The sequence below is a fragment of the Orcinus orca genome, chromosome 7 (assembly GCF_937001465.1).
Source record: "Orcinus orca chromosome 7, mOrcOrc1.1, whole genome shotgun sequence".
NCBI classification, from domain to species: domain Eukaryota; kingdom Metazoa; phylum Chordata; class Mammalia; order Artiodactyla; family Delphinidae; genus Orcinus; species Orcinus orca.
Window position 1 is genome coordinate 62098916 of NC_064565.1, and position 22186 is coordinate 62121101.

General features: G+C 36.0%; 1 protein-coding gene across 1 annotated transcript in view; it reads right to left on the bottom strand.

Moving 5' to 3' along the window:
* The window catches only part of OLA1 (Obg like ATPase 1), a 168772-nt gene that overhangs the window by 123355 nt on the left and 23231 nt on the right, over positions 1-22186 (bottom strand). Inside the window, exons 3-4 of the mRNA XM_004267324.3 lie at positions 21381-21524; positions 15918-16045 (exon numbers count right to left, since the gene is read on the bottom strand). Coding sequence (XP_004267372.1) covers positions 15918-16045; positions 21381-21524 — 272 coding nt within the window. The remainder of the gene's footprint in view (positions 1-15917; positions 16046-21380; positions 21525-22186) is intronic.

The following is a 22186-nucleotide window of genomic DNA, read 5'->3' on the forward strand; positions in this document are numbered from 1 at the left end:
CTAAAAATCTTCACTCTGCCACTCAGTAGCTGTGTGATTTTCCAAAGTTATTTAAACTCCCTGAGACTCAGTTTCCTCATTTCTAAAATGGGCTAATAAGATCTAACTCATAGGGTTCTTGGGAGAATCAAATGAGAGCACTGTAAAGCGCCTCCTCCTAACTCAATAAATTCCTTTCCCTGTTCAACTGATTCCTTCCTATTAATACAACCATGAGTTTATAAATAGCAGATCATATCTAAATGGTGATTATAATAAGACTGGGGTTCTATATTTAAAATCAAAACCTGCAGTAAAGTTCCTTAATGGGGCTTTATTTTCCTCAGTTCTTTAAAATAAAATATCAGCACTTGGTCTGACTGTAACCCTTAATATACCAAAGTTTCAATTGTTTTTAAAAATTGTATTCAAAATAATTTAAATTAGTTTTTTCCCAAACATTTTACTCATAATACACAAATCAGAATTCAGTCTGAATATACAAAAATGGAAAAAACAAATTAGGAAAATGGGTGGAGTACATTCAACCCCCTACATTTTCACACTAAAGCTTTATTAAAATGTGAACAATAAATTTAGTTGCGGGTGAGGGAGAACACTATTCTCAGAAAGCTATAAATTAATGTATAACCATTGTTTCAGTTCTATCCATCTGACACCCTGGCATACAAGAGAAGACCTTCACAACTGGCCTAAAGAGAAGGTGGACACAGTTGTCCCTTTCAACTCAGGGAAGGGGGAAGAGGAACAAAACCACCTTCACCTGACCCAACTCTTTTCCTATGTGATGTGCAAAATATCTAAACGTCTGGTGGAACAACGGGGTCTTCTTTAGGTCCCAATGGCAAGAACTGAGTCAGTCAAATCCAGGCCAGCCAGGCAACGTTCCTTCCTCCCTCCTACACTGGGAGCAAGGACAGCAAAGACAGGGTTAGGGTGGGAGGAGAAGATGCACCAGGAAGGAGACGTCACAGACCTGGACAAGATAATTCCAGGTTCACGGGCAGCCTGGGGGTTCTGAGGAGACACCTTGACCTCACCAGTGGAGAGAAGAGGAATCTTCCAGTTCCAAAGGACTAGTGCTGCTACACAACCTACAGCCCTTAGAGGAAGCCCTGCCTTTCCCTCAACTGCCTCGGCTGGCAACCCGTAACCTCAAAATTTTAAGTCACTGATGCAGGAAAACTGTATCAGGTCCACAATGGGCGGTTATGGGTGTCAATGTCAAATCTGCAGAGGGACAAGTTATGAGGAAATTGAAGACTCACACTGTGATAAAAAACAAGTGTTCATCTGATTTCATTCATGCAAGTCAAGTATAACAATGAATACACTGGTTTTCAAAACCAAATCAGTCTCAAACTTACATTTTTAACTTAACATAATGACAATGTTCTGACAACTAAGAAAAATGTGGTTCAAAATTTAATGTTTAAAAGATCAAGAGACTCTCCAGGACCTTAGAAGTTGCCCTTCCATCCCTGAGTGATTTCAACTCGTTAGTGAGAGAAGAGTTTTAAAAAGAATCCATATAGTTGCTATTTTGAGCAGAGGACAGGAAAGGAGACCTCTAAAACATGTCGGAAAAGACAATCTAGAAAAAAAATGAGAACGCCTCAAGCACCTAAAGTAGATATAAGACCACCATGAATATGAGGATATGTTCAAGCAATTAAATTGTAAACAGCTAGTAGATTACTGCATACAACATTACAATGTATACAATATTACAATGCAAACTAGAAGGAACTGTTTCCTACTGCTGCATTATTTCCACAGTAAACAGAAGTTGATTATTAGAATGCATTGTATATGTAGATGAGAACCACTGCATAATTACTTAACCCATTGAATTTGTACCGAAGAAACAAAGGAAACATATGTTTTTTGGTCAGATTGTTTACTGCAATCCAATACTAGATTAATTTAATAAATACTGCTGAAAAAGAAAATTACAGGACCCAAAGGAAAAAAAACCCATTATTTTAGGATACAATCAAAGACAGCTTTATATTGGCAATTTGTGTTTAGGCAAAAATGCGTGACTCATTTTAAACTCTTAAATGACGTGCTTATGAGGAAGGGGGGAGGTGGTCTCTTGAAAAACAGTAATTTATGTTCATGGTAATTAAAGGTGATTTACAAAACATATAAACACCTAACTTAACCTAAAAGGGGGGATGGCAATTAAATGAAAGCCTTTTCACCTTCTCATTTAGCAGTTCAATAAAGTGGTAGTGCCTTGAGGGTTACAACTAGAAAGGCAACTTAAAACCTATTTCTTCCATCAATGTTACCTTCATCCCTTTTTAGCAAACACAGGCAACAAAACTATAGGAGCCCTCTGGAATCTTACTGTTAAAGCTCTAACTAAGCAATTTAGGCATATGAAATTTAAACAGATATCGAGTAACTGCAATACAAAACTGAGTGAAGACGCGTCTGCCATTGATAACAAAGGAGAAAGGATAAGGCTTTATTTTTCCTGGCCAAAAATTCTAACCATCTGCACAGAAATCATCTACATAGATTAATCTTAATTCTATCCCGTAAGAACTTGTCTGCCCAGTTTGAGAAGGGTAAGCCCAAAAGAGAAGTAAAATCAGTCAAGGGTTTAAAATCATCCTGGGGTGTGGGGGAATGACAGACACACTTCCTAAGAATTATAAAACTGCAGAGATCTTTCAAAATAAAAAGAAATGACATCAAAAGCGAACTACAATTAGCAATTATTCCCTAAATGGAAATATTCTACTTACTGACGTAGACTCCTTTTTTTAAGGAAAATAAACATTGGAAAGTAAATTCAAATAGAAACTAAATTCCTCCCTGTAATCAGGAGAAGAAAATAAGCATATATCCTTTCAGATTTTAAAGAAAAGAAAAGAAATAGAGTGAAATCTGATAAAACCAAAACTGCCTTCTTATTAGAGATGATGGAAAGGGGGTGAGGATAAATACATAATTAACTTACAATTTTATGTGGACTATGGAATGACACTAATTTTTTTCTAAAGCACAAGTTTTTGTACCTAAATTGCATATAATTCAATCTATTTTAAGGGAATACTTTTTGATATCAAGTAGATGGCTACTGATTATATCTCAAACAACAATGGGCTGGCATGGCTAGCAAGGGTTTCCCTTTGCTTTGACAAATTAACAAAGGAATTTTGTTTAGAGGACTGCACTGGGCATATTAAAACAACTGGTGTAAAGACAATAAAAATGTTAAGAATCTATTTAGAAGACTATGCTTCTTTTCCTATTATCATTCTTACTCTTGGGGGGAAAAAAACCCAGATGAAATGAAATAATGAGCTCTCAATGACCTTAACCCCATCTTTTCATCGTTCAAAGCCCAGCTCAGGTTAGGGGGCCAATTCCTGGCTCTACCTGGCAAGGGCACAGATAAAGCTCCCACAACCTCCCAGGGTAGAAGGAGGAAGCTGGATAATATCGCCTTACCAAGAATACATGGAATGGGGGAAGAGATACCTGCACAAAAAGGAATTAGTTTGTTATTAGAACAAAAAGGTATAAAGGCAGTCCTGACTTCCCCACAGCCTCCTCTTCTCCCCTCAACACACACACACACACACGCACGCACACACACACACACAAACACACACACACACACACTTTCACTACATAACAGTAAGGTATCTTAGAAATGCACATTTTTTTTCTTACCCAAAATGTATTCACTTAAAGGTGACAGAGACAGTAGGATTTGTGGAAAACATGAAAGAAAAAGGGAGTGATGGAATGTGGAATTAGTATATAATGTAAACAAAATAAAATAAAACTGGAAAATCTTAGGTATTTTTACTCTATGAAATTCTTTCATTTTGTTTTCCTTCTAAATTACTTACAGGAGTTTTTTGTCTGCTAAAGATTCAAACAGAGAAAAATATTTTTGAAAATAATCAAAATTAATTTTCAGAACTACATTATCTTTCTTTTCTTTCAAAATAAAACCAGGCTTACAGGCTATTTTTCTAATTACAAAACAATACCTGGCCAGAATATATTTAGTTTGAGAACATTTGTGACAACAGAAAGGCAGGAAAAAAAGCAGTGAAAATTACTTATATTCCCTCTAACAAAATGTAACTATTGCTAGCATTTTTGCATATATTTTTGCAGATTTTCTATGTGTTTGTATTTTACTAAAAATAAGATCACATTATAAATGTTCTTTCGCAGTCTTATGTCTGCATGTAATAATATATGGTGATGGTATTTTCATTCAATGACCACAGAGTTACATTAACATTTTTAAAGACTGCAAAATATTATGCAGTATAGATGTTGTATAAATTATTTTTCTAACATCTTTATTGGAGTATAATTGCTTTACAATGGTGTGTTAGTTTCTGCTTTCTAACAAAGTGAATCAGCTATACGTGTACATATATCCCCACATCTCCTCCCTCTTGCGTCTCCCTCCCACCCTCCCTATCCCACCCCTCTAGGTGGTCACAAAGCACCAAGCTGATCTCCCTGTGAAACGCAAGTATTTTTATGGCAGAACAGACCATACAAATATAATGTGTGGGAGCTCTCAATGAAATACTTCTTTAACAACAGAACCCACTAATTTAGTTACCTGAGAGTAAAATTCTTAACTAAATCATCCTGGCAGAACTAATTTGATTAGCCCAGCTTAAAAATCAAACATTTTACAGAGATGGCAGAAGATCACTGACAACTCCTGAATCACAGCATTCTAAGCCAAAGCCATCTTCTCCTTAATTTAATACAGAACTCCTGAGAATTTTATTTGAATCATTTGTGCATACCTTATATTGGTATTTAAATAAGAAAATTCCTCATGTTTTAAAAATCAGAGTAATACATGCTCACTTTTTAAAAAGCCAAGGATCTAAAAAGGGAAGTCACCCACCTCTCTCTCCATCCCAATTCTATTCTCCCAAAAACCTATGAACAGTTTGATGTATCTCTTCAAATTTCTTTCTATGAATATAGTGTAGAGCTGAGCTATCTAATACTATAGCCACTAGCCACATGAGGCTATAAAATACTTGAAATGTGGCTAGTCCAAACGGAGATGTGCTCTAAGTATAAATTACACACCAGATTTCAAAGACATGGCACCAAAAATATATCAATAATTTTTCATATTGACTACATGCTGAAATAATATTTTTGATAGATTAAATATATGTTATTAAAGTTAATTTCACTTTTTACTTTTTTAATGTGGCTATCAGAAAATTTTAATTAGATACGTAGCTCACATTATATTTCTATTGGTCAGCACTGGTACAAAGGCTAATGGTGCAGGTTTTGGAGTCAGACTTGCCTTACTGAGTACTACTCCCAACTATACCATCTACCAGCTACGTAACCTTGGACAGATGTTCTAACCCCTCTGTACCTACTTCTGACTTGTTCTGAGAATTGAATGAAATTCCTCACAAAAACCACTTAGCACAGAGCCTGGCACATAGTAAGTACTTAATAATATTTCCTGGCAACAAAAGAATAAAACTATAACCTAATTCTTTTAAAATCACTATACGGCACCTGTCTCTTCAGAAAAGTCTCCAGTTATACCTGTAGGTCACTACTGTGCAGAGCAGGTAGTCTCTGAAAAACAATGTATACCAAGCACTTGAATTTTCTTTCTCTCTCTTTCACACACACACACACACACACACACACACACACACACAAATACATGGATCTTGAACATGTTTACTATATAGATCCTAAACGCTTTTTTTTTTGGCCGCACCGCGCGGCATGCAGGATCTCACTTCCCCCACCAGGATTTGAACCTACGCCCCTTGCAGTGGAAGCAGAGTCTTAACCACCAGACGACCAGACCAGATCCTAAACATTTAGATCTAAAAATGTACAAAAGCAGTGTGGTATGGTGAAAACCTGGAAAGAAAAAAGGACTTAAAGAAGAAAGATGGGGGAGTTCCCTGGCATCCCAGTGGTTAGGGCTCGGCGCTTTCACTGCTGGGTCCGGGTTCTATCTCTGGTGGGGGAACCAAGATCCCAGAAGCCACGCTGCTCGGCCAAATAAAGAGAGAGAATAAGGATGGACTCTATGTGCAGTATACTAGCTATGTACCCTAGCAAAACTGCTTAGCTTCTCTCTCTCAGTATCCTCATCTGTACAGCTGGGATAACACCAATCCTGCAGAATTGTTAAGATTAAATAGAATAATATATTAGAAAGAATCGACCATAGTACCTAATTCATACTAGGTACTGAATAATCACGTCTCTTCTTCTGGACATCAAAATAAAATGCCAAAACAATTCAGACAGGCTAATAATGTTAATGCTGAAGTGCTTGCCATGCCATAACTGCCTGTTCATACCCTGAAGAGGTAGTTTAAAAACATGCTGGCTGTATAGTCATCCCAGGTTCCCTACATTTTATCCCTTTAACAAGCAACTGGAGAACAGAACTCTGGAAAGAACAGGGCACCACATACCCCACCCTCCCATCATCACTACCAACATAATACACGCACACGCAAACACATACCAATTTAGCTGAAAATAATCAAGTTGTATTTGAAATTTTCTTTCCTATAACTATAAATGATTACATACTTTATAATTAGCAGTTCTATAAATCTGGACCTCCTATATGTTTCTAAATTGGGAACAAAACTGTCCCATACCTCAGAAAACAGAACCTTTGTTTCCAGTCTACAAGGTCTTATCTCTAAGTAGCTGCTGAGAAACTAACAAGTTTTATCTATAAACAGCTTGACAGTAGGTGCAACGATAGAGCCAAAGGTGCTGTCCTTCAGATAACACACAAACACCTTAGCTTCCTATTGAAAAATCACTTCAAAACTTCTAATGCCAGCTTTAAAAAGCTAAGGATTCAGTGAAATCAATAGCCTCGTCATGTTCAAAGCTTTAAAAATTTAACAATAGGAAGTTACATTGCTTCTAAAACAAGTCATACGGCTCACAAAACCCTAGAGAAAAAAATAATCATTTTTCTAAATAGAAAACCTGTTACAAGTTACTGCATGTATATGAATTTTAAAAGAATTTGCTTCCCATAATATTGTCACTGTTTCCCTATTCTGCACTGAATCTTTGGCAAACAGTTTTATTTGAAGAGACTCCTGTTTACGCGAGATGTAAGAAAAGCCTATCCCTTCTTCACAAAGTCTCTCAAACTTGCTTTCCCTTCAACTGTCACTGACAGTTTTCTGAAATCCAGTCCTCATTATTTCTTTCGTGAAATACTATAAGAACCTCCTGGCAGTTCTTTTTGCCCCAAACTTCTTCCCACTAAAATCTGTTCAGAATGTGTTCATACATAGTTGATAGAGCATCAACTCTGTTAACTAAGTGACATAATCCTGTGTATTATCCATGAAGTGGATAAAATCCAAATTTCTAACTTAACAAAACTACAAATTATCAATATCGATATACCCAATAGGGATGAATCTCACAGACATTATGGCGAGAGAAAGGGGGAAGGCACAAAAGAATACAGAATGTGCGATTACATTTATAAGAAGTTCAAGAATAAGCAAAACTAATCAATGATGATGTAAGTCAGAACAGTGATTACCCTGAGTGGGGAACTGACTGGGAAGGGTGACAGAAATGTTCTCTACCTTGATCTATGTGGTCGTTACACAAGTGTATATACATGTACAAATGCATCCAGCTATGCACTTCAGATTTGTGAATTTTATACTTTACTGTATTTTCTATCTCAAAAAAAATAATGGAAAATCAACTAGAAAAAAACAGTTGTGAATATTTACCTGATTATGAGAAGGATAAGAACTTTCTAAGTATAAAGGTAATAGAAGAAATCAAAGGAAAAGACTGATAAAAGTATTTTCACGAAGATGACACATATAATATATCCCCATGTGTCTGCATTGTATGAACAAACTCTAGAACAGAGATCAGCGAACTAAGGCTTGTGCCCTATTTTTGTATGACCTTAGAGCTAAGAATGATTGTTACACTTTTTGAAGTGCTGCAAACACACACAGACACAAAGAACATGCAACAGAGCAAAATGTTTACTATCTGCCCCACTAAAGAAAAAAATTCCCCAAGCCTTGCTCTAAAAAATAACACAAAAAACTAATAAATGCCTCACTTATAAAGGCAAGACAGAGGAATCAGAATGTGAGTAGGAAAAAGATTTCTCAATGTATACCCCAATGTTACATCAATTTTCTTTTTGAACCATGTAAATGTTTTACCTATTCCAATATATGACCTGTCTAAAATTATTCAAAAAATTAAAACACTATTATCCCCTTGGAGATAAAAGAGGAGAATTTGGATGTATCTGATAGAATTCTAAGTGTATATACCCATTGGCCTAGTAATTACACTTCTAGGCATCTCTTAGAGAAATACCCAGACATGTACCAAAAACAAACAAAAAAACCTGTATAAGAATTCCATTAGCAACATTCTCTGTTAAAAAAAAAAAAAAGTCAGAAATGATAATGCCCATACAGTATGCTAAGTGAAATAAGTCAAAGAAAGACAAATATTGTATGATCTCACTTACATGTAGAATCTAAAAAAGCCAAACTCAAAGAAACAGAGAGAGTAGACTGGTGGCTACAGAGAGTAGACCCCAGGGGCTGGGGTGGGGGAAATGGGGAGATGCTGGTCAAAGGGTACAAACTTCCAGTCACAAGATGCCTAAGTTCTGGTGTCTAATGTAAAGCATGGTGACTATAGTTAACAATACTCTATTGCATGCTTGAAAGATGCTAAATGAATAATCTTAAATGTTCTCAACACACACAAAAAATGTTAATTATGTGATGTGATGGATGTGTTAACTAACCGTACTGTGGTAATCATTTCACAATACATACATATATCAAATCATCATGTTGACAATGTTATATGTCAATTATATCTCAATAAAGCTGGGAAAATAAATAAATAAATGCCCACAAATAGGAAGTACTAATTCAATAAACTCTGGTACTTTCATACTGTGGACAATGGTGCAGCAGTTAAAAAATAATAAAGCAGGGGGCTTCCCTGGTGGCGCAGTGGTTGAGAGTCCGCCTGCCAATGCAGGGGACGCGGGTTCGTGCCCCAGTCCGGGAGGATCCCACATGCCGCGGAGCGGCTAGGCCCGTGAGCCATGGCCGCTGAGTCTGTGTGTCTGGAGGCTGTGCTCCGCAATGGGAGAGGCCACAACAGTGAGGGGCCCGCGTACCGCAAAAAATTAAAAAATAATTAAATAATGAAGCATGAAATAAGCCAGTCACAATAGGATAAATATTGTATGATTCCATTCATATGAGGTACCTAGAGTAGTCAAATTCAGAGACAGAAAGTAGAACAGTGGCTGACAGGGGCTGGGGGAAGAAGGAATTGGAAGTTACAGTTTAATAGGTACAGAGTTTCAATTTGGGAAAATGAAAAAGTTCTGGAGATGGATGGTGGTGATGGGTGCACAACATGTGAATGTACTTAACATCACTGAATTGTACACTCAAAAATGGTTAAAACTGCAAATTTTATGTTATGAACACTTTACCACAATTTTTTTTAATTTATAATTTAAAAAATGTAGAAATTAAAAATCTAAGTTCACAAGAAAAACAATGAAGCAGCATTAAAAATAACAGTCTATTTGCACTCACACAGAATGATCGTTTATTTAAACTCCAAAATAATTCTTTAAGTACAGTATTACAATCCTCATTTTACATGAGAAAACTGAGGTTCAAAGACAAGGTGTTACTTTTTCACAGTTACACAGCTAGAAAGTAAGAACTGACAGTTACACAGGTTTGATTCTAAAACCCACATTCGTTCCACTTTACTCTAGGCACTAGACTGAAATAGCAGAAAAATAAAATAGTTGCTTTATGCTAACATGATTCTGATTTATTTTCCCTTTCATTATTATCTTTAATGTCATTTAAACAGTAACTAATTTTTAACAGACCACTTTGAAAAGTATATCCTGAACGTCATACCTCTGCGTTTCTGCTTCAAAGTGAATGAAGGCTAGTTTTTTTGGTTCATAAAAAAGCTAACTCAGCTTATGTGAATAACTAACCTATTAAGGAAATGTGGATAGTTTGCTTCAAAAAACTTTTAAAATAAACAAACACGGTATTTAGCTTTTTAAAACAAAATCTTCACAACAAAATTTTCCATAAAAGTGATATATACTAAGTATAATGGGTATCTGTTTTGTTTTCAAAAGCAGTTAATCCATTAAGTAATTTTTAGAATGTTAATTTCTATTTATTTTTTCCCAAACACTGGAAACTGTTATTTTTCTTTCTCAATGACATGATCAAGTAAGGAAAAGCAAAAACAAAAAAAAAAAAGGAAAATTATGAATTCATAAAGAATTTCTGTTCTATAGTTAATACATATAACTAGCAATGTATAACATACCCATATCTAGTCAGAGTTGTTTATCCAAAATCATAGGTGCCACACGGCAAAAGTATGGAGAAATTCCCACTTTTTAAAAGTTTTTAGTTTTTTAAATCATGCAAACCATTAAAAAAATGTTCTGTATGGTTCAAGAAACCTGAAAAGCAGTCAGCTGAAGAGTAACACATCTGGATCAAGAAATAATTTCTGCAGAATTTCAAAAGTTCAAAATACTTTGGGAAAGGGGGAATAATTAAGTAGGAAGATGATTATTTAGAACATCATCAACATTCAAAAACAGTTTGACACTTAGACCAAAGAAAGGAATATATACCTCAGATAAATAACTGCAGGCACATGAAAAAATGCTCAACATCGCTAATTATTTGAGAAATGCAAATCACAACTACAATGAGGTATCACCTCATTCCAGTCAGAATGGCCATCCTCAGAAAGTCTACAAATAATAAATGCTAGAGAGGGTGTGGAGAATAAGGAAACCTCCTACACTACAGGTGGAAATATAAACTGGTACAGCCACTATGGAGAACAGTATGGAGGTTCCTTAAAAAACTAAAAGCAGAGTTACCATATGAACCTGCAATCCCACTCCTGGGCATATATCTAGAGAAAACCATAATTTGAAAATCTACATGCACCCCGATGTTCACTGCAGCACTATTTACAATAGCCAAGACATAAAAACAACCTAAATGTCCATCAACAGATGAATGGATAAAGAAGATATAGTGTATAGTATCTATGTGTATATATATATATATATATATGTGTATATATATATATATGTGTGTGTGTGTGTGTGTGTGTGTGTGTGTGTGTACACACACACACACACACACAGGAATATTACTCAGCCGTAAATAAAGAATATTGCCATTTGCAGCAACCAACATGGATGGACCTAGAGATTATCATACTAGGTGAAGTTAAGCCAGACAGAGAAAGACAAATATCATATGATATTGCTTATATGTGGAATCTTAAAAAAAAAAAAGATACAAATGAACTTATTTACAAAACAAAAATAGACCCACAGATAACAGAGCAATGCAAAAAGTTTCTAAAACCAGGGATTGTGAGACCAAAGCTATAGTCACGTGAATTTTAGACCAAGAATTTTCAAACTGTTAAATGTTGCCTTTATGTTGGAAATAAATGTCTTCAGAAACTTGAAAAAAAAAAAAAAGATCAACAGACATAGGAAACAAACTTATGATTACCAAAGGGGAAGTGGGGTGGGGGGAGAGGGATAAATTAGGAGTTTGAGGTTAACATATACATAAAACAGATAACCAACAAGGACCTACTGTATAGCACAGGGAACTATACTCAATATTCTGTAATAACCTATAAGGGAAAAGAATCTAAAAAAGTATATATATATACACACACACACATATATATACATGTATATATGTATGTATAACTGAATCACTGTGCTGTACACGTAAAACTAACACATTATAAATCAACTATATTTCAATAAAAAATTAAAGAAATTTAATGAGACCTCAAAAAAACTTTAAAAATACAATAAAACAAAAGTATGAAAAAAAACATTAAAAATGCAACTCAACTGAATAACTCCTGTAAACACTTTAATCTGCCTCCCTGCCCCAAGTCTCCATTCAAAACTTTATACTTAAGTCATCAGAGAAGAAAATCCTTAATATAGTGGACATGGTGAATCCCCAGCTACCTCCCAGGATCTTTTCCATCACTTCTACTCCTCGTTATTAATCCTATCCACGCTGACAATTCCTTCATTGTGCTAGGGCCTTTGAAACAAGCCATTTACTCTGAATAATCAATCTCTCCTTCCCTCCTGCTGCTAACTTATTAGCCCTCACCCAACCTTCACCTCTCAGCAAAATCATCACTTCCTCAAGGTAACACCACACACACACACACACACACACATACTGTCTCTGTTCTCTGTACGCAACTGGAGAATGACATCTAGTGTTCATGTGACCATTTATTCAATGTCTGTCTCCTCCACTGGACTGTAAACTCCATAAAGGAGGGTCATTTTCTTTTTACTCACCATTACATCCCTTAGAATCTAGCACACTGAAAAGAGAAGCTCCACAAATAATGTGTCAAATGAATAAAACAGAGTGGTCTAAAGATTCAAAGTCATTAAGAGGTACAAACAACTAGGTATAAAATAAGTAAGTTACAAGGATGTAATGTACAGTACAGGGAATATAGTCAGTATTTTATATCTTTATATGAAGTGTAATACATAAAAATATTGAATCACTATATTGTACACCTGAAACTATATTTTGTAAGTCAACTATACTTCAATTAAAAAGAGTGCTTGTTAAAATAACTAGATTTAAAAGTTAAAAAAAAAAGATTTAAAGCCAACAAACCTGTCAGAATAACTATTTACATTTAAAACAAGTATAAATTTTTGATGCAAGGTATATATTTACATCCATCTAATAACCAAGGGAAATAAACAAGGTGAGGGGAAAATTAACCTTTAAGAATCAAACTAACGGAGAGAAACATAACATTAATAAATTAAAACTCTGTAATAACCACAACTTACCATTAAAAATTTTTTCTCTCTGTTTTCAGAAGTTCTAATGAAAAGCTTTACAGTGCCCTGAACACACGAATACATATCATCCTACACTGTCCCTTTCCTTAGTAGTTTAAACCAACTGTATAAAACAAAAATAGATGACTTCCCTAGTGGCACAGTGGTTAAGAATCCGCCTGCCAATGCAGGGGACACAGGTTCGATCCCTGGTCTGGGAAGATCCCACATGCCATGGTGCAACTAAGCCCGTGCGCCACAACTACCGAGCCTGTGCTCTAGAGGCTGCGAACCACAACTATCGAGTCCACGTGCCACAACTACTGAAGCCTGCATGCCTAGAGCCCGTGCTCCGTAACAAGAGAAGCCACTGCAATGAGAAGCCCTCGCACCACAACAAAGAGTAGCCCCCACTCGCCGCAACTAGAGAGAGCCCGTGAGCAGCAATGAAGACCTAATGTAGCCAAAAGTAAATTAATTAATTAATTTTTAAAAATAGAGAAACTAAAAGATATTAACATAAAAAATGGATTTTTCACACCAAAATTAAAATGAAGTAAAGAAATAAAACAAGTTTCAAACATGCTAATAATAAGCAAATAAGTAAACAATTCACAAGTACGTCTTTTTTTAAGTCCAAATACAATAATGTAATTACACATTTATTAACATTATTAATCAATATCTGTTTCCACCACTAGACTAGAAGCTTCATAAAACGAGAAACTGTATTAGATTCTGCTACCCACTATATATTTCCAACACCCAGAACAGAAAAAACATTTACTATTTAATTAACGAATATTAAATAAACAAATGAACTGCATTTCTGGTGACTTTAAGACGTTTGAAGAAAATAACCTTTATAAAGAGTAATATTAAAGATAAAATTTTATTTCACACTCATATTTAATAACCAGTTGAAGATGAAAATATACCATAATTTGGAATTAAAGAATTCTCACTTTTCATAGCTTCAAAGTAATCACTTTATCCTTTTATTCTCTTCAAGTCTTTGTTATTGCCTGTAATTCTACAAAGGTTTTTAAAAAATTCTTGTTATAAATGTATCATTCTGTGTTCTGTGCACTATACAATAATATATACTGTATTTCATCAATTCTAAGGTGCATATTTTCACAGTTTAACATATTTCAAATCAATCACTATAAGAAAGCATGTTACCTAGTTTAACTGGATTTTTTTCCCTTTCTTAACAACAATATCTTTAGCCTGAATGAAATACAATAAAGTATGTATGCTCCTAACCAAATTCATTTTTCCCCTAAAGGTTAGAAAAACATATCAGATGAATATTATACAAGAGACAACAAAACCAAAGACTTTATTACATATATGAATGGTTTCAGGCTATTCTCAGGAACTTATCATCACCCGAAACTGCTCCAGCTCTGAAAATTTTAAGTCAAATATCCCTCTCAACCACACACCCGCTTACAGCCAACATACCTGTTCCTGAACCTCATCAGGAAATAGATCCTTCCACTTTTCAGTCCCTTCCTACCTTCACTGCTACCCTATGGTAAGCTCTATCCCACACATCAGTTCAATCACTCACACCCCAACCTTCAGTTCTCTTGGCCCCCATCCTCCTGTCATACCTGCCCTATCAAGACTACTTCCTTAAAGACATCCCTATCTGGATGTCCCTGGTACACATTCAAAAAACTGTCCCAAACTGAACTCTTTGACTCTGCCAAGACTTGCTGCTCCTTCTGTATTTAACATCTCAGTGAGTAGCATCAAGAGTCATTCAATTGGCCCAGTCCAGAAACCCAGTTGTCACACTTGATTCTACCCTCTCTTTGAAACTCTCACATCAGTCACCAGAACCAGTGAAAAAACAAACTGTCAGGAAAACAGAGGCTCCCGCCAATGTACAGACATTAGGTAACACTACTCAACATAACTGAAACCCCACACACACAAACATATAACCTTATTCTTTGCCTACATTCCAAACCCTTCCAGAAGGTGTCTCCAAACCTTCATCCAAGTAAAGCTACCTAGACCAGTACTTCTCAAACTACCTGTTATGGGCTTTTGTAAAATACAATAAAAATGAATTACTAGGCAAATGAATTTTTTAAAAGACATACATAAATACTAGCACAATATTTTAATTAAATTCAAATGACCAAAAAATTACTCAAATTTTCTAAATGCTCACTCTCAATTGTTTATAGTTATCTGTCAAGGGCCAGTAACAAACAAAAGCACTGAACCAGACCCCACCTCTAATTTATGTTTCCTTCATTTGCTCATTATAATATTATTAATATTATTACCATAAAGTACAGTCTTGACCTGACCCTTAACCTAAAACTTTCTATTTTGTCAGAGAATTACTTTGTTCTTGGTTCACTTCTACAGTCAAAAGAACACAAACCAACATATAGTTCTACTTATTTTCTCTCTGCTTTATATCCCTCTCTCCATCAAGGACTAGCTGATCTATAGTCTCTCCTTAATCCTTTCATCTTTAGTAAATAACCTGGATGATTTTCTTTCCTCTGAAGTAACGGTATCCCCTCCTCTATCAATTCTGCCTTTTCAACACATGGAAAAGCAAAAATGCAGACAAATTCCACAAGTTAAGAAAATTTCAAAATGCCTTTACAATCAACAAAAGTACTTCTGCATAAAAACACTTTTCAATGGGTCTAATCCAGAATGGGATAAAATTCAATTACAAAATGACAGCAACACAGCATATTACTATGGAATAAGCCTTCTCATATGGAGATGATACTTAATCACATTAAGTCACAATCAACAGACAAATCCACAATTCACCTTGTGAAGCTAAGCAAACTTTATTTTATTAATTATTTATTAATTTTACTTTCACAATAATGGAAAGAAAACACGGATCATAATGAAATCAATCAATTAAATAAACAACTGTACTTACGTGTTAGATGAAAGATTCCATCACAGGCACTAATATGAGATAAAAAGGCATTTCCCAGGCCTTGCCCATTGTGAGCTCCTTTCACAAGGCCAGCAATATCCACTACATTTAGAAAAGCAGGAATTTTGCTGAAAAACAAAAGATGATTTTAATATAAAATAGTACTAAGAACCTGTTTATTAACCAAATGGCTTTCCCAAACATGTTACATGAATTAATTCTTTCCTTTCTAGAACAATGTTTATTAGACTCTCAAATGAATTTAAAAAATTTAAACAAGAAATAATCTTTTAAAACATTAGGACTTTCTGGGGCTTCCCTGGTGGCGCAGTGGTTGAGAGTCCGCCTGCCGATGCAGGGGACACGGGTTTGTGTCCCAGTCCGGGAAGATCTCACATGCCGCGGAGCGGCTGGGCCCGTGAGCCATGGTCGCTGAGCCTGTGCGTCCGGAGCCTGTGCTCCGCAACGGGAGAGGCCACAACAGTGAGAGGTCCGCGTACCGCAAAAAAACAAAACAAAAAAAAATTAGGACTTTCGGGCTTCCCTGGTGGCGCAGTGGTTGAGAGTCCGCCTGCCAATGCAGGGGACACGGGTTTGTGTCCCGGTCCGGGAAGATCCCACATGCCGCAGAGCGGCTGGGCCCGTGAGCCATGGCCGCTGAGCCTGCGCGTCCGGAGCCTGTGCTCCGCAATGGGAGAGGCCACAACAGTGAGAAGCCCGCGTACCGCAAAAAAAAAAATTAGGACTTTCTTACCTAGGAAAATGAAGGGAAAACATTTTAAAGCAGAACAGATGTTTTTATTGTTACTCTAAAAACTAAAACTCATATCATTAATTTTATTATACTGCCACATGCACACATACACAAAAGCAGAGAACATTTAAACAGTATACTGATACAAGTCAAGGTAATCATCATAGAATGAGCCAACGTACTCAACAGATACTTTGTGCCAGGAACTGGACTAAGTGCTTTACATGTATTATCATTCTAAAGTTCAAACTTACTCTATAAGATGGGTGTTATTTATTAAACCCACTTTACAGATGAGGAAATTAAGCCATAGAGGAGTTAAGAAATCTATTGCACACAGGATCACTCAGCTAATAGTGACCAAAACTGCTATTCAAATATAGGATATCTGGGTTTGCATTTAATCACCATATAGGTTTTACAGCCCCAAAATGCACATGTAATGATGTGAACCAATTGTCAGCATTGTAATAACGTAGTTGTTAACAACAGCAGCAGAATTAGACACAGTAAAGTAACAGTTAACACAAATTAGAAAACAAGAAAACCAGTCAGCCATGTAGAAATGGAGATTAAAGCATATGAGTAAATAAAGCTACTTTCAATGTCATATGACAAAGGTGTACGGTATATGCATTTATGTATCCTTTGTCAATTTTCAGAGTATTCATTTTTCAGAATGTCAATTTTATTACATGATAAAATACAACATAAAAGTTCCACAAGGGCTTCCCTGGTGGTGCAGTGGTTGGGAGTCCGCCTGCCGATGTGGGGTACATGGGTTCGTGCCCCGGTCCGGGAGGATCCCACGTGCCGTGGAGCGGCTGGTCCCGTGAGCCATGGCCGCTGAGCCTGCGCGTCTGGCGCCTGTGCTACGCAGCGGGAGGGGCCACGGCGGGGAGGGGCCACGGCGGTGACGGGCCCGCAAACCGCAAAAAAAAAAAAAAGTTCCACAAAATGCTTTCCTATTATCTGCATGGAAACTGAGTCCTTTTAAAATAACTGTTCTATAAAAAATTTTTATACAAATAGAAATTACTTCATAACTGTTACCAGCAAATCCACAGAAAACATACATAAGATGGGGTTAAGTTTTTGGTGACTACTGTGGTTGCCTCTCCAGCATCCTTTGCCCCTTCTCTTGATGACTATTGACTGTCATTTGGCTAGCCATACCTCGCCAGTGTAGCCTGGAGCTTTGAAAAAGCTGGCTCTACACCTAACTCTAGAAGGGGGCATGTAGCTTGGGCCTATACTAAGCAGCTTAATCTCATTCCGTAGGCACAATTAATGATTCTAGGACCTCTGCCTTGCCCCATTTGCCTAGAAAGGCTTAAGGAGAGATTTGCCAGAGAGGGTTAAGAGGATTCTTGAATAGAAGATCGTCAGTCCTCTGACAGGGCTTCTAGAAGCAAACCGCTCTTCCTTCACTCTGAACAAGGATGAGAAAGTATACAGTTCCAAGATTTGAGAGTTCCAAATGATTTGGTCATTTGAGATGACCAAAGGGGAAGGCGATCTTATGATCAAGCTGATAAAGTAAGTAAAATGGAGAGGGGAACAAAGCCAGGTCCTTGATGACACAACTGAGGTGCTGAAACCAACACAAAATACCATGCTACCTGTTACTAACTCAATAAATCAATTTTTAAGTCCATATGTTAGGTGCAACCAAACTCATCTAAATAATATAACTTCTAACAACTAAAACATATCACCCATATGATAAATACAAAGTACAGTAGCATAGATATGAGAGGAAAGGCCCTGAAGTTGAAGGAAGAAGTCTGGGGTTCTAGCCCTGGTTGACATTAACTATCTGTATGACCTTGAGCAAATCATTTCACCTTTCTGGGCTTCCGTTCCTTTTATAAGGAAACCACACAGGACAATCTATAGCTCTGAGATTCTGTTTTCTAATGAAAATGAGCTTCTTAATTCTGATTCTTGATTTAAGGCCAGGATAAAGGTTTAAACCATTAATATATCTCAAAAAATAAAAACTTGAGCCCTAATTCAAAGATTTTCTATATACTGTACCAATGATTTTAAGACTACTTTATGTTTTTAGACCTTATGAAACTTTCTTGAAATTAAAATAAGGTTTAAAATCTTTTTAATCACTATGATATAATGAACACAGAATACCAAAAACATTTATAAGTCTTTCTTCAATAGAAACAAATGAAAATGATGAGGAGGATTTTTCTTCCATCAAAAAAACAAACAAAAAACCTGGAAACTTGCAATATAACAGGTAAGTTTGGGGTTGCAAGAAGAAAAACTATGAATTACTGTCAATTCTTCCTTATTTGCTTGACCACAAAGAGGACAAAATTAAGTTATGGAAAAAATGAAGATGGGTTCCCATTCAACTTTTGTATTTCCATAAAGGTGTTTAATCAATGTTTACCAGTAAAGCAAAAGAAATTTTGAGAAATTAATTCCCTCACTGCCTAAAATTTCAATAAATTTGAAGTCCATGAGCTTTATTATTGATTTTTTTAATAACATGACATTTATTTATTATTTATTTGGTTGCATTGGGTCTTAGCTGTGGCAGGCGGGCTCCTTAGCTGCATCTCACAGGCTGCTTAGTTGCGGCACGTGTGTCCCTTAGTTGTGGTAGGCGGGCTCCTTAGTTGCAGTAGGCGGGCTCCTTAATTGTGGTATGCGAACTCTTAGTTGCGGCATGCATGTGGGATCTAGTTCCCTGACCAGGGAGCAAACCCAGGTCCCCTGCACTGGGAGCTCAGAGTCTTAACCACTACACCACCAGGGAAGTCCCTCCAAGAGCTTTATTATTGTTGTTGTTCTCTTCATGTCTCTGGAGAATTTCAGCAATGTCACATGACCACACAGCCCCTCAGTGGCAAAGGCTCACACAAGGAGAGAGTCAGAGTGGGCAGAGAAGGCAGCACAACAGCAGCTGGGGCCTGGACAAGGAAGGCATCTGGGCAGGAGAGCAGCCCAGCAACAGGCAGGGCCCAAGCCAGGAGAGTGTCCAACCTGGGCAACAACCTGGTGGGTTCAAGGGATTTGCAACATATAAAGGGACTGAGCAAATAAGCACATTATGGGGACAACTGGAGAAAGCTAAATGGAATCTGTGAATTAGATGATAATATTAGATCATTGTCAATGTCCTGATTATGATGGTTTACTGTGGTTATGTAGGCGAGTGCCTATACTTAGCAAATACAAACTGAAGAATTAAAGTGCAATGTGGCATCATGTCTGCAAGTTATTTTCAAAGGTTCAGAGAAATTTGAGTGAAAGGCATACAAACATTCTACATATAATTTTGCAGCTTTTATATAAAATTGAAATCATTTAAAAATAAAAAGTTTTTAAAAAGGATTCAGAAGTCAGCTTGAGGAGCCAATTTGAGGGATATAATTTGAGCTATATCCAATGACTGTGACATATTATAACCAAGTGAGTAACACTGATATGAATGAATAAATGAAAACAAGAAAGCTCTTCTTACAGCAGAATGTCAACTAATAAATGAAGAAGAAATGGTGGAATTACAAAATCATCATGTGACAATCATCACAGTAATAATTAATTCATAAAAAATCAATAGATGCTAAAACTAGAGGATGAAAGTAAGAGAAGTAAATAAATTTGGTATATATTCTGTAGTTAGAACTCATAGGAATTGCTGATAGATTGGATGTAGGGGTGAGGAAAGAAAAGAATCAAGGATAGATCTTGGGCTTTAACTTAAGCAACTGAAGAAATAATAGTACTATTTATTGAATTATAAACGTCTTGAGGAAGAACAAATTTGACACAGGCAGGGTGAAATCAAGTCCATTTAGGACATGTAAAATCGGAGGCACCTGTTTAGCCTTCTAAGTGTCAGTGTCAAGCAGGCGGTTAGATACACATCTAGAGTTCAACAGAGTTCAGGGCTGGAGACAAAAATTGGGGATTTATCACCACATTCAAAATAGTGAAAAACTAAAAGCAAACTAAATTCTCAATAATAGGGAAATGGTAAATAATCTGTGCACATTCATATAACATAGTACTAAACATTATATTAGAAATTATTATTTATTTAAATCTGTACTTTTTAATCTAGAAAAATATTAACGATACCCCAAGTAAAAATATATCAAAAGTATGGAAGGATCTACCTCGAAAGTATTTATATCTATTATATCAAGGTAGAAGTATAGGTGATTTTTACTCCTCTCTTTATACATTTCCATATTGTCTGAACTTCCTACAATAAAACTGTATTATCTTACTTTTTCTAATTAAAGATATAATACATGCTGTTATAAAAACTTCAAACAGAGAGAACTACAAGAAATGAAGAAAAAAATGACCTAAAAATTCCATTCCCCAGAGATAACCATCAATTAGTTTGTGATCTTCAGTTCATACATTTTCCTATGAATACACACATACATGTATCATTTTACATGAATGGAATCACATAATACAGACTAATTACTCCCTCTACTTCACACTCCCCAGAAAAAAATAACTTCAATGTTAACAATGGATGTATCCTTCCTCACCCTTCTCCAGGTTCTAGGTTACTTTTATAATCACCCAAAACAATAATGCTACATTAATTTTGAAATAAACAACACAACCCTTCTACATAATTTTAAATATATCACTTATATATATTTACTCAATCTATACAGGGCCAACCACATGAACAATGGCATAAAGATTCTTCTTACCTTGCTGGTTTGTGGTACTGGCAAAGAAAGTCAAACCTTTCATCTGGCACAGGTACTCTGCTCTCATTAGGATCAATAGTGCAGAATGGGAAGTTTTCTGCTGAAGCTTGACTATTGGTTAATACATTGAAGAAAGTAGATTTCCTAAAATGAATAAAAATGATTTCAATCAATTCTTAGGCTAACACTGAGAAAAATCTATCTCACTCTAATTTCAATGCTCAAATAAAATCCATAAGGATTATAAAACCAATCTGGGAATGCAGGGTGGGGGGTAGGGCGGGGAATACATTTTTACTAACAGAAACAAATGAAATTTACAACAATGCAGCTCATGATTTACAATTAAGTTATGCTCCTCTCTCAGTGTATTTGGAACGTGAAAAGCATCTCCCCAAAGAATCTTTGTTATAAATGATAACTAGTCTCACAACACACCACCAAATCTATTTTACTCCTAAAGTACCTGGAATACCAGTATCATTTCACCTGTATCTAGTATAATCTTCTCTGGCATAAATGTAGAGAGGTGTGCATTTAGTTAGGTCAATCACTTCACAAGCATTGGCTAATTGTCTAATAGGAAATGGGAGTTTGGAGCTCAGACTCCCTTCTAATTGTTAGTGCATAAGGATTACTGGTAATCTAGAACTGTGAATGGTGGATTGTGAAAGTCAAAATGTGAATTTTTTCCAAGGTATAATTTTAATCAAGAAAAAGCTATTAAAAATGAAAGAACTGTTCACTAATTTTCTGTTATCTGATTTTTATCAGATAATACACACTCAGAGAATGCCAACTCGTAT